The sequence below is a fragment of the Cygnus olor genome, chromosome 1 (genome assembly GCF_009769625.2).
Source record: "Cygnus olor isolate bCygOlo1 chromosome 1, bCygOlo1.pri.v2, whole genome shotgun sequence".
Classification (NCBI taxonomy): Eukaryota; Metazoa; Chordata; class Aves; order Anseriformes; family Anatidae; genus Cygnus; species Cygnus olor.
In genome coordinates, this window is record NC_049169.1 from 126,927,772 (window position 1) to 126,940,787 (window position 13,016).

A 13,016-nucleotide genomic window follows, 5' to 3' on the forward strand; every position below is an offset into this window, starting at 1 on the left:
TCTTACTTAGAAAATGATGTTAAACAAACAAACAAACAAACAAAAAAAAACAACAAAACACACAAAGCATTTTGAGATTGAAAAATATCTCAGAGGCAGAGTAGAATCCATTATACAAAGTACTTGTGTAGTTTTTAATTCTTCCAATCTGTACCAGAATTGTCAAACAGCTTCTAGCTGTGCTATAGCAGAACCCCAGGCACTGGTCAGCATCTCATGGCTATGACTGGTGCTGAATGCAGTCTCAGAACAAGCCATCAAGTGGCACTGTAGGCACCACGTTCAACTGAGGTCTTGTTTCCAAAGTATCTTTTCCCATTGGCTTTGAATATGATATGTTTTTTCACCTCTTGATTTTTTTTAATTTATTTATTTTTAATTTCCTTTCAGCACACGTATGCTTGTGTCCTTCAAGCTCAAGATCTTCCCTTCAGGACTTATGAAATAAGGAAGGATTTTTTCTTTGCTTTTTGTGCTGTACTTTTCTCTAAGAAAAGGAAATTTTGTTGACCTTGGGCCTCTCTCCTTCCTGTTGCCTGTGTCTGGCACTGCTTTTATTCCTGGGACTGTATTTTAGTTTTAACAGTACAGAAAGACTCTGTTTGTATCCAGGGAGACTTTCTCTCCTGAAAATTTTCCTGACTCAAAGCCTCCCTCCTTTCTAGTACTAGCTGAGCCGTAAGTCATCTATTAGCAACGCTAAACCCTAATGGGCAAAGTTGAAGGTTGTAGAAAAGCTTGTGGAACAGGCGAATAGAGAAGTTTATTGGAAACATGCTTGAAGAGCTGAACATTTTAATCATTTAACAATTTACCCTAGTAATTATATAGCCAGGTGTAAGCAAGCAACTGTACCATTCCTAGATATGCCAGCAAGCAAATGCTGATAGTTGGCCTCAACATTTCCGGTCGGCCTCAACATTTCCAGCTCCTCTTGGTTATTCCATTGTGGACGGGTACCGAGTTCCCTGAAAGGGTGATGAAGGCTTGTAACAAAAAAAAAACAAAACAAAACATTGCACTGCAGGTCAGGCTGATGCACTCTCTGATGTTTCTTTCTTTAAAGGGGGGTGTTCGAGATGATTGTATTGGCCATGAAGAGAAAACCTAAAGTAGTAACATTTCCTCACTTTTGGAGTAACTTAATCTTGGAGTCCTAGTGACCTACTGAAGTGCTTATGTTTTCTTTGGTTGCATTACAGTTGTAGAATAAAACTGCTTTCACAGTTTGAAATAGAACTATTATGTTTGCCTGAAGGCTTGAACTGATGTCATATTATATTCTTTTTTTTGTACTTTAAATGTGGAAATAGGCTGATTTCAAGATATTTTTGTTGATTTCTAAGAAGCTAAATGTCCTAGCATATGTGTACCCTTTGAGTACTTCTTGTTGCATGTCTGAATGTCCCACACACATAATTCTGTTATTTTCCTACCTGTCCACTTCTATAGTATTTCCCTTGAACATTTCATTATTTGTTCTTTATATGATTGCTATTATTTATAGGTAGCAGTAGCTGTAACAAACACAATTTGATTAAACACTCATTTTCTAATAAGGTAAAACAGTTTGTTTTGAATGATTTTTATGTGTATTTTTCTTTTATAGTTTCCAAAAAAAGTGCTTACATCAAACAAGGTCTACTGAATGAGCAACTCAATTAAAAAGAGTACAAATATTCCTTCTTCATTGAAAATGTAAAAAAGAAAATATCCAAATGATATTGGAAGAACATTCGAGTGTTGCTTAAATATTTTGTAGGTTAAATTTTCCTTTCAGTCCCAAAGGGGAGGCCTCTTAATGGAAAGTGTTTCTCAAGAAGTGATGCACCGCTCTCTGGTCATATTGTCGTTTGTATCTCATTCAATCTTACTCAGTCATTGGACTGCCTACAGCTGTCTGCTGCTGGATCTGTCCCTGCCCCATGTTTGAGACCAAGTGTGCTGCAGTCAGGTGCATGTGTTACCTCCTAAATATATGAATTGGACTAACAGAGTGTCTTCAGTCAGGTTCCTGTATGTTGTTGCTCTTCGAATGTGGTGTGACAGCCCTACTGGCAGCCTAGGGGCTTGGCAAGACAAGGACGTGCCATGCCTTCCCAAAAGACATTAAGCAGATATAACACACTGAAAACATTTCTTGAAAATACCTCTGGCTATGGCCACTTACCATGAGCATGTTGGAAAGATTGTTCTAGCTTTAAAACAAAACTTCACATTCAGGCTGAGCTTATCTTGGTGCGCGTGATGTTATGAATAGCAAAACTTCTTTTCAGGTTTAGGGCCACTGAGTACTGAATGAATCCTCCTGTTTAGTTTGGCTCAGTACATGAATGCTGAGCATAAATTAGGAGCTAAATGCATAAATCCTGGAAGCACTTTGTTATAATAGTATAGTAACAAATTTTATTGAGTGCTTGTACCTCCAGATGGATTACCCCCATGAATAATGGATTTTCATTTGTAAGGTTTTATTGGCTAGGAATTATTGCAACATTTCAAACCGTATGGCAATGGATTGCCCCAATTTGGGATAACTAAATCCTGGGGGTATTTTAGTGTCTTTTTTATTATATGGATTAATCTCTAACTGGTGTGTTTTGAGGCTGATAAAAGCATCTAGCAAGTAGCTATAGTGCTTAAAAATACTTAGAGTTTTTGATTCTTTTGATGAAATTTTAAATGTTTTGGAGGCATTGTTTGACCTGTGCCTGTGATGTCTTGCTAACCTTCTGTGTTTTCTTTCGGAAAGAATCTGGTTATGGCTTCAGATTTCTCTGAATTTGTAAAATTATCAAACACAGCATGGTATTTTCACATAACTCACTCTTGTATCAGGTGGGAAACTTAGCAGCTAATGAATGCTGTGAGTATATTTGCATCCAATGTAGATATCTATAGATTTATGTGCATGTGTATTTCTGTATGTGCACATATGGATCCCCACATAAAGAGTGCTAATGTTAACTTGCAAGAAAACTGTGAAGTGTTACCCTGGAAGAAGGAAGCAGGAGAAATACTTGAGAGAGAGATGGAGCTGAGTGTGGTATAGGTCACCCTATTTCTGTTAAGTAATCACAACAGCTTGCAAAACAGAGGTCTTGGTAACTATGTAATTCCACTGTGCTTAATCTTCTGGTCAGTCAGCTCATGCAGTTACAGTTTAATGTTTAGCTCTAATCAATAGAGCCATCTGGGTATAGTGCATCAGAAAAATTGAAATATGTTATAGTCAAAGAGTCTTGGCCATTTTGTGTATTTTCTGTACCAAGATAAAGATATAGATACTTAAAGATATTATTTGTAGAGACTGCAAAGTGTTGTGGATCATACAGTTTCAGTTTCATTTTTCTGTGTGTTTTTTAGTTTGGAGAGAACAAAAACAAACATTAGCATTCAGAGACTTTGAGACTATCATGAAAAACACTTCACTGAAGTCATTGAGTGATTCGTATGCATTGTCTTCTCTGAAGTATCAGCAAGATAATAACCATTATTACCAAAGTTCTGCCTGACCTCACTGATATTACTGATGCATTGGGGGGGGAAGAGAGAAAATTTGTCATGGACAGATACCGAGATTAAGTGAAAATAGCTGTGGTAGCCTGAACTGCTTTCAAATTTAAACAAAAAAATCAACCAAGGAGGACAGGAAATGTGCTAAAAAGGATGGAGATGGAGAAAAAACACAGGAAATACTCTGACCCTGAAGTAATAACAATTTGCTTTATAATAGAATTGTACTTGTAGCTAAAATGAAAAAAAGTAACCATTCTTCTGTAGTTTGACAAAATTTTTGCTTGTGTTTTATGAAGGTAAAAAACATCTATTTTCTAAGAACTCAACATTTTCACAGACAAGTGATATGAAACTTTTTTTTCAATATTAGTTAGCTAGTACCATTTAAGTTAAGGGGTTGGTTTGTTTTTTGACAGTAAATGTCAAGACCCTCAACTTGTAACATAACTTCAGTTTTTCGTAACTCTTGTTTGAAGGGGGGACAGGGAAGAGGTGAGTCAAACAGTATTGGAGGCTGATGTATCACAGACTGGTGCTGTCCTTCCCTGTCATTTTTCTGGTGAATGAACAGTGTCTGACAGATGAAAAATATTTATCTGTCGGGGTGTGTTTAAGCTGATTCATTAGTAAGTCATTTCTTGCTGCCCCATTATAACCTAAAGGCACCTGGTTTCTAAGGGCCGTCATTTCATTGCATGCCACTGCCACTCTATCCTGAATGGGTTATACAGGAGGGAGTTAGTCATTTTTAAATGGTATTTTCTCTTGGTATTCAGCTAGGAAGTGTCTATGCTTTCTGACCATATTATCATTATTTATTTCAGTAGTTCTTTGTAACTCTTCTAGAGTCAAATATGCATCAATACTGTTTATTCTGTAGAAATACTGTAGATTTCTTACATTTACATATTAATGATGTGACAACATTCTTAACTTTTAAAATGGAGAATTTCTGGTTTCGCTGGAGAAGGCAGCAATATTCATATGATTTATATTAAGATTGAAATTGAAAGTTCTATAATGTGTAAATCATGTATATTAAGACAGTTATGAGTAGGAGTATAGCGTGCACTGAAAATTTAGTGATTGAACTGATATCCGTAAAAACTGCAATGTGGAGACACCTTGCGCTCTCCAGTTGTCCTTTTATCCTTTTATTTAATGTTTATCCATGATTCTGACTCGACCAGCACTGCTAACATCTACAGATGGGTGCATGCATCTTTTAATTTAGAAAGAAAAAAAAAAAAGAGGAAAAAAGAGAGAAATGCTCCAGCTTGGAGCCTCAGCCGTATGCATATACCTGAAATTAATAAGAACTGCTCAAAATCATTACTGGTGTTACTGAAAATCGTGTATGTAATGTAACTCCGTAAAGTGTTGCTTATGTTAAACCCTTTTATTTATTAATTTATTTCTGTTCTGGTGCAGGTAGAAGAGGGCTGGTGGGAAGGTATACTTAATGGAAAGACGGGCATGTTTCCTTCCAACTTCATAAAGGAACTGTCTGATTCTGACGATGTTGGAACAGCACAGGAAGAGCAAGTAAAGCCAAGTAAGGAGAACGATTATTGTTGGTGTTCTGGATGTATGTCTGCGTGCTTAGCCAACACACTGAGAGGGTAGTGCATTCTTATCTCTTTCTTGGAAGTGTTTTTGAATGCCTTGTTCTTAATTTATGCTGTGAAAGGGTCAGATGATGGTGCTAAGTGAGTACTGGCAATACTAGTTGACGATGTTACCTGAGTTAAGACTTGTCCAGCTGCAACAGACCAAGAACACAGAAGGCAATGATGATTACTGGCTTTGTATTTCCAAATGAATTCAGATTTTTTTTTGTCTTTAGATGTGGAAACTGAGCAAAGTAACCAAACATTTCTGAAGTAGCTGTGCTTATTTAAATGAGGGATTAAAGTGCCATACCTTCTTTAATGACTCCAGTAGATTTAAGGATTCATAATTATTGGTGTGGGACATGCGGCACTTTTTCCCTCCAGGTGCTGAGCATGTTACTATCACCTCCGTCACCCACTGCCCCAGCAGCCAAAGGGAAAAAGGCCAGAACTGGGACATGGACTTTGTTCTCTCACTTACAGTGGGCCAGTACTGCTGCAGGTGACAAGCATGTTTGGTAACTAAGTATGCAATAGTATAAGCATGGTAGTGGGTTATCCTATTTATAGCTTCCCTTGAAGAATAACCTGAACCAAAAGTATGCTGTTATATCAAATGGATACTTGTCGGTCTTTATGTTTTTTTCTGTTTTTCAAATAGATATTCTTGTTACCTCCTAATTCAGTGGTCGATTTGGAATCCTCAGTGAAAAGAAAAAAAATCAATTGTATTGACATATTTCAGGATAATTCCACATTTACCTACCAAATTCTTCCTTTATAGTCTGTTTAACCTATCTTCAACAGTGCAGATGCTCATTGCTATATAGTATGCTTCTGAGATCTCTGCAACAGATAAAAGTGAAAGGGCTCCCAAGATCTTTGCAAGCTTATTTCAGCTTACCAAAGTTTACCAAAGGCTCTATAGCTCACTCTGCCAGTGAAAGGCAGAAAATTATGCTTCTTTCTTTTAGCTTTTTCTTTTTTTCCTCTCATTTTTCCACTTAAGGTAACTTTATCTTTATTCCATCCCACAGAAATGAGATTCTGAGAAAACTTGCTTATGCAATGATGAAATATTTTCCTATTGTTTTTGTAATGGAGTTCTTATTCATGCGTAGTATGTGTAGTGGCACTGGAGACCTAGTCATGTGGTCAGTGCTGCTAATGGTGTTCCTTCAAACCTAGATGAAAATATTTGTAAAGAAGTTAACAATTTTATTGTGATGGAAAGGGAAGAAGGGCATTAAGTGAAGAAGACTGCAAACTGCTTTCTATAACTTGTGTATGTTACCATGAATTTCTTTTGTTATAAGCACAGTGAGTCTTGGAAGAACTAATTTTATAGATGTAGTTTCAGCTCTGGATTCTATAATGCTTGGTAGTCTATAAATGAAAAAGGTAAGTGATACTGTTAGCGATGGAATGCCCCATTTCTATCCATATGAATGAATATTTCTTCCCCGGGTAATTTGCTAACAGTTTATTTGTAATGAGCATCCTAAAAATGTCTTTTAATAAAAACATACATTGGAGAGCATAACTCTAGCCACAAATCATTAGACTGTTCCATCAACATTCCTAACAGCGTATACTCCGTTCATGCTATCAGTTTTGTGTGCTGGTTTTGACTGCCAGTGGAATCTGTCATTTGTGAGACTTGTATTGAGAAGATACCAGCAACATAGATACTGTTTTTGTCTCTTTAACTAAATTGAAGATAGCTATAGCTGAGAGATGAGTATTTTTTCTCTTTTATTTGAAAGTTAACTATTTGGTTGTGCTTTGTGGCTAGCTAATATGATGTGTTATTAGGACCTATTTTCTAAACTTATAAAACAGAATTCTGTAAGCCTCTTAAGGAAGAAAAAGAGACTCAGGGAATGTTGAAATTCTTACAGGGGCTTTCCTGCTTTTTTATCTTTATTTCTTTTTTTCTGAAAGTAACACCACCAATTTCAGAACTGCATTTTCCTAGCAGAAGTATGGGAAATATGCATTGGCACAATTCTTTCTATATGCTTTATGTAATTTTTATGGGTGTTACACTCTAACACATGGTGCTTTAGGAGGCTATATTCAGGTACCCTGACTATCTGTATTTGAAAATCTCTATGATGAGATAGCAATTTTTTCTGCAAGTCTATATAAATAACAAGGAGTGATAATCTCATTTCAAGCATCTGTGCTTATTCTTAAAACACAGCAAAATAAAAAACAGGAAACCTCTGGACAATTTGGGCATTAGGCCTACATAATGTTCTAGGTAATATCTCATAAGGGTATACATGCATGCATGCCTCTAGATCAGCTCCTTCCTCTGTGGATGACAAGACATGAGAGAACATCAAATCTGCAATAACTCCTTTTTATTTCACTGGAAACATTATTTGAATATGTCTGTGTCACAGGACTTTGTAAGGCACAAATCTGGAATATGAATTCTAGATTTTTAAGTTATTTTCTGGGTGAACACTCAGATCCAAGAGTCTGTACATTGAAACAGAAACTTGGGTGGTCAATGAGGTTCTACACAGTTTCTTGAGAGTCCTAAAATGGATTGGGGTATGGCTCTGCAATCTTGAGCAGCAGCCTTAAACTCAGCAGCCTAGCCTATAACATGGTTAAGGTAACACCTGGCAAGTTCACTGCAAGACTTGGAATAGTAGCGTGGGATCTTTGGAGAAAGAGCACTGTGCAAACATGAGTGTTTTATTTTATTAATACATAAAAATAATTTGTTAGTTAAACTTAATGTTTTAATTACATTTTAATGACCCACTCCAGAGAGAACCATTTGGAAGCGCAAACATAATTTTTGTTGAGCTCAGCAGAAGCAATACAGAAGAGAGAAATAATATAGCTTGGCTTTTTAGGAATAAAGATAACGAAAACGCATATTCTTCTGTCATTCTGTTATGACCTACAGAGCCCTAATGAGGAAAAAGATGCTGTCTGTTTTTATTATTTTTTAATGTGTCCATGTACATTTTACAGCAGATCAGAGTAAATGGCCAGAAGGAATTGTCTTAGTTTCTTTTCACACTCTACCATAGAGTAACCTCAGAAATTTCTTCTGAATTAGAAGTCCCTTTTTTTTAGAAGTGTCTAAACATTTCTTAAGACAAATAACAGGACTTAATAGCCCCTTAACTGAAAGGGCTGGGAACCTATGATTTCCCTTAGGTTGGTAGATGCTTAGCAGATTAGAAAGTGAGACTGTTACAAGATCAAAAGATCTATCTATCTATCTATCTATCTACCTACACATATTTATTTTAAATATTTGTCCCAGCTGTAAGGTGATTTCCACCTTTTTTTTTTTTTTTTGGTCTTCAGGGACACATTTCAAGATATGAGTAGGGACAGGCTCAAGTACCCTTAGAGTGAATAACAGTTCTTTGTTCTTTAAAGCATCCTCTTAGATTAGAACATTGTTTTTCTCTGAGGGAAGGTTACACAGCAAGAACGGGAAGTATACATTATAATTTTATCACTATATTAAATGGATACATGAATTATAAGGCTAATTATTTTTGAGATTTCTCAGCTATCTAGTATTAATTTTAAGAATATTTTGTATACTGCATCTTGTCATTACAGCCTGTGGAGAAGCAAGAAAGCTGTCCCATAATCAAACGAATTGCATCTGAGAATCACAACTTATTATTGAGATGATTTCAAAGGCATTTTAGTATGTTCATGGCGATGTCATGGCAACATTTAAAGGTGGCCTGTTGCATGTTTGTCTCTTCAGAAGTTGCTAGGCCTCATGTTAGGTATCTATTACTTTTAGAAACCTGTTAGTGATGGCTACTGAGGAGTCATGATTGCAGGAGCTAGGACCGGTGATAGACTCAGCAGCTGATGCTTCAGTCAGGCAGCTTGGTGTATTTTGTATTCTTAAAGCTTTCTGATATTCATTCCTGTCTTTCTGGTTCTCTTCACTGTCATGAAGCTTAACATGCCTTTCTCTTAGCAATTTCTTAATTGTACCTTGAATGTTTTAATGGCATTCTTTGAATGGTATCTTGTAAAAGCAGGGTGGAAAAGTAGATTTGCAGCATTTTTGCTTCCTCATTATGTAAAAATAAGACAATGAAAACCTTGTGCTGTTAATTAAACTACAGGTACAAAACAAAGAAACAGCTTTTTACAATATATAAATAGGTATAGCTTTTTGTTTTCTGAAAGTCCAACAGAATGACATGCAGGAAAAAATATAATCTACATTTTTGGTACCAGAATGGGTGGATGCTATATTGAAACAATTCACATGTATTGGCTATTTTGCTATAAAATTATACTGAATATGTTCATTTTTATGATGGTATACCTACGTGATCTTGACAGCAAGCTGACATTGGTATATTTTCGGGCTTGCCTGTATACCCTGGGTTAACAAAACTAAAAGTGACACCTCAAATGCTCATGCCCTTTGCCTTCCCTTGAATTCCGTACCATGACTGCCAGAGCATGAGTTGTCTTGCTACCAAAGAAAAAAAAAAACAAAAAACCAAACACCAAGAAATTCATGGTTTTGATAGTGGAAATGTTATCTTAAATATCTAGGATGGGAAGTGTTTTTCTTTTTTCTTGTTTTCTTTTTTTTTAAGTTTTTGTGTTTTGTTTTTGTTAATGTGTGAAGAGTTAAAACACCTGATTCAGCCAATGGCTGAAAAACTGCTTTATTCAGCTTTTTTGTACCCTATTCCTTCAGCAAAGCATTGTTTAAGACTAGGTCCCATGTCCAAAATATTTCTAATAAATCCTCTTGGAAAGATGCAGTATTTTTGATGCTGACAGGATCCTGGTATATTAAAGAAACCTGAGTGTTTCAGTGCCCTCTTTGGATGTCAGCTGTGCTTGTTCACTACATCTGCAACAGGAGTGTTGAGCCACTGTGAGTACGTCATTGCAGTACTGATTTTTTTCAGGCTTTCCGTGTGCTCCAGGAGGGGGCTGAATAAGACAGACAAATCATTTAATTTGCAAGTTATGCATCTTGATGGACAACAGACAAAACCTAAGAAAAAATGCATTCTGTTGGACAGTGTAAAGAACAGCTTTAGCAAAATCATGAGATTCTCTTATCTGACATACATGCAGTAAGAATATTTTAACTTCATGTAAAATCAGATACTTTTGTTAATATTCTCGTTGTTTTGCTAATGAGTCTTAAAAATGTTAGTGACTGAAAATACAGATTAAAACCTCTTCCTCTCCCTTCTTTTTACCATCATTCGATCTCTTCACCCCCACCCCACCCCTTCTCTTTTTTTCCCTTCTTTCCTTCTCTTCCCTGCTGTCAGGAAAATCTGCCTTTGAAGGGACAATTCTGTACAGAGTGGCACCGGCAAAGATTGACAGCTACAGACGCTATAACAGTGAGTGTGTTTCAAAATCAACAAGCAATAGCTTCAGTCCTCAGTACTTGTTTGATTTATCTACACTTGTAAAGTGTGCCACTGCTACTCACTTACAGCTACTCTACATGCATATATATCTGTCTGTGAGCTAAAGTCGGTTTGCTGCTGATGAACTGCCTAGCCTTAATGCAATGAGAATGCACTCGGTCCTTCTGTGCATGTATATGTTATATGTCCGTATAATGTACGTGCGTAAGCCCACAATAAACTGTAAATTACATTGGATGTTTGGGTTTGCTATGGATTGAAATGAAGACCATTTAGTTCCATCAATTTTGCCACCTGAAACATGAAGACTATTGATAACAACCACAAATCTTTGAATTAAATTTCCATCTGCTCTAAAACTGAAGTTCCCATTATAATTGCTGAATTCATTAAGTATGCTGTGCTTTTCTTAAGAACAACGTGGCTTTTGTTTTGTTTTGTATTAATTTCACTGCATGCTCTTCTTTTGGCATTCTGTCTTTGACAGCTATTACTCACAGCATTTTGGTTGATAGGTTTTTCTGCCAAGGAAGTAGGTAAAAGATATAAAACTACTTTCATTTCACGTTCAGGTTTTTGCCTTCTGCATTTTGGAAGCATGGAACATATGCTGCTTTTCATATGCTTTTACTACCCTGTTAATACAGAAGAAGAGAGGATAGTGGTATCAGATGCAAGACTGAGGAAGCAAGGAAGATGGAAATCTGTCCTTCCACCTGCTTCTCATCCAGAAATCTAGCAGAAAGAGATCCTACTGAGTCACATTCAATGTGACTAAGTACAAAGCGTTCAGTCCTGTCCTCCGGTGAACAGGATGTTGTGCTAACTTTGGCATCTGATCTTATCTCAGCCAGCTTTCTCTCCAGAATACCCAAACTGTGCTGCCCTTCCTTCTACTCTCGGGGTGGGGGCGTTTGCTTTCCTACCTCTATGGAATTACGTCTTAGCATATTCACAGCAAAGGATGAAGCAGTAGAAGTAGTTGTCTTCTATGTTGATAACTTGCACTTGCACTTTTGTTGTTGCTGTTTGAGCAGAAATTGAAGTTTCATCTATGTGTGCAGCTCTGAGTATTTCCCCTTGGAAAATGATCTCGCTGTCTACCAGAATTCACCTCAGGAGCTCTTCTCGAGCTTCAGACCAAGCTTTTGCTTTGGCTGGAGCAGACCAACGTGGCTTCACATTTTTCTGCTGCATCTCACCTTAGAGCCTTCTTAACTGCCTTACTCAGAATGTGTGCTTCTTGCCGAATTCGTAGACCATCGTGTTTTCAATCACCTCTGTTTTTGATGATGCATCCACCTATCTGATGAGGCTAACACAGGTTTACAAATTGACTCGCTGGTGCGTGTGACTTCAGATTTCAAAATCTAGCTTCAGATCAGATACAAGATCTGCCTTTGGAGCCTTAATTTCACAACAGTAAACTTTCTGGGCAGTGTTGCCCTAATGATACCTTTCAGAGTTTTCTGGAAGCTTGCTCTCCATGCCCTGCCTATTCTTTATTAACTGTCAAATGGCCTTCCCTCTTTTCTCCAGTTATATAGTCAGAGCCTAAGTAAAACCTGGAAGAATTCAATCACCTTTCCAGTTGTGCTAGAGCTCTGCATTTAGTTCTCCTTGATAACAATACTCGCCCATGATCATGCCATGTTGCACAAAATAAATTTCAACAAACATTTCAAAGCACGCATGGTTGGATAGGTATCTACAGGCATTCTTAATAACTAGCTGCAAGAAGACAGCCCACAGTAGATGTCTCCCATAGCCCAGGACAAACACCCCTATGAACTTTGTTTTCCAAGCTGCCCAAAGATGTCACGTTTGATACTACCTCCCTTGGCATTTGGTTGAGACTTGCACGTTGTTCTCATGCTACTGAGGTGTCTTGCGTTCCCTGTAAAGCTGCATCTAAGAGGGCCAGATGTGCAGCTACCTTTGCAGCCTGTTTGTCACTTACTGGGTTAAATCTGGGACTGAAACGGGTGGTAGACAAAATCAGATCATCTGGGAAAGTGTTAAGCAAAGTGAGAGTTGGCATCGCTACTGTCAGAGATGTTATCTCCTGACTAACATGCAGAGAAGAGGTTTCATTATTCTTCCTGTTGCATCTGTTGGCAGCTCTCTTCCTGCATACTAATTTTCTTCCACAGCAGGCCTACTGAAGGTGTGGCCAGCCTGTTCCATTTTGTACCTTATCTGTGGCCCTTATTTTTAGGCAGATACCTGTGTGCTTATGTTTCCAGTGAAAATTGTTTGGAGACATTCCACAGGATTGTTTTCATTTGGGACCGTGGGTTTCAAACAGCCCACAGCTTCTCCGATGTCAGGTTTCTGATTGCTCTGTAAGCTAAGCACAGGTCAATTCATAGCTTCAGATTCCCTATGCCCAAAGGGTGCTTCGATTCGCCTGTATTGCATTGCATGAAGCGTTGCTCAACTTCTGAAGCAAGCTTCAGAAGAAAAA

General features: G+C 37.4%; 1 protein-coding gene across 10 annotated transcripts in view; it reads left to right on the forward strand.

Moving 5' to 3' along the window:
- SH3KBP1 (SH3 domain containing kinase binding protein 1) overlaps positions 1 to 13,016 on the forward strand; it is a 224,791-nt gene that overhangs the window by 118,564 nt on the left and 93,211 nt on the right. For 6 of the 10 annotated variants that reach the window (XM_040532302.1, XM_040532260.1, XM_040532293.1 and 3 more), the window contains 2 exons: positions 4,951 to 5,074; positions 10,445 to 10,519. In XM_040532302.1, the coding sequence (XP_040388236.1) occupies positions 4,951 to 5,074; positions 10,445 to 10,519 (199 nt within the window). The remainder of the gene's footprint in view (positions 1 to 4,950; positions 5,075 to 10,444; positions 10,520 to 13,016) is intronic. The other 4 variants (XM_040532277.1, XM_040532323.1, XM_040532270.1 and 1 more) reach the window with 1 other exon arrangement.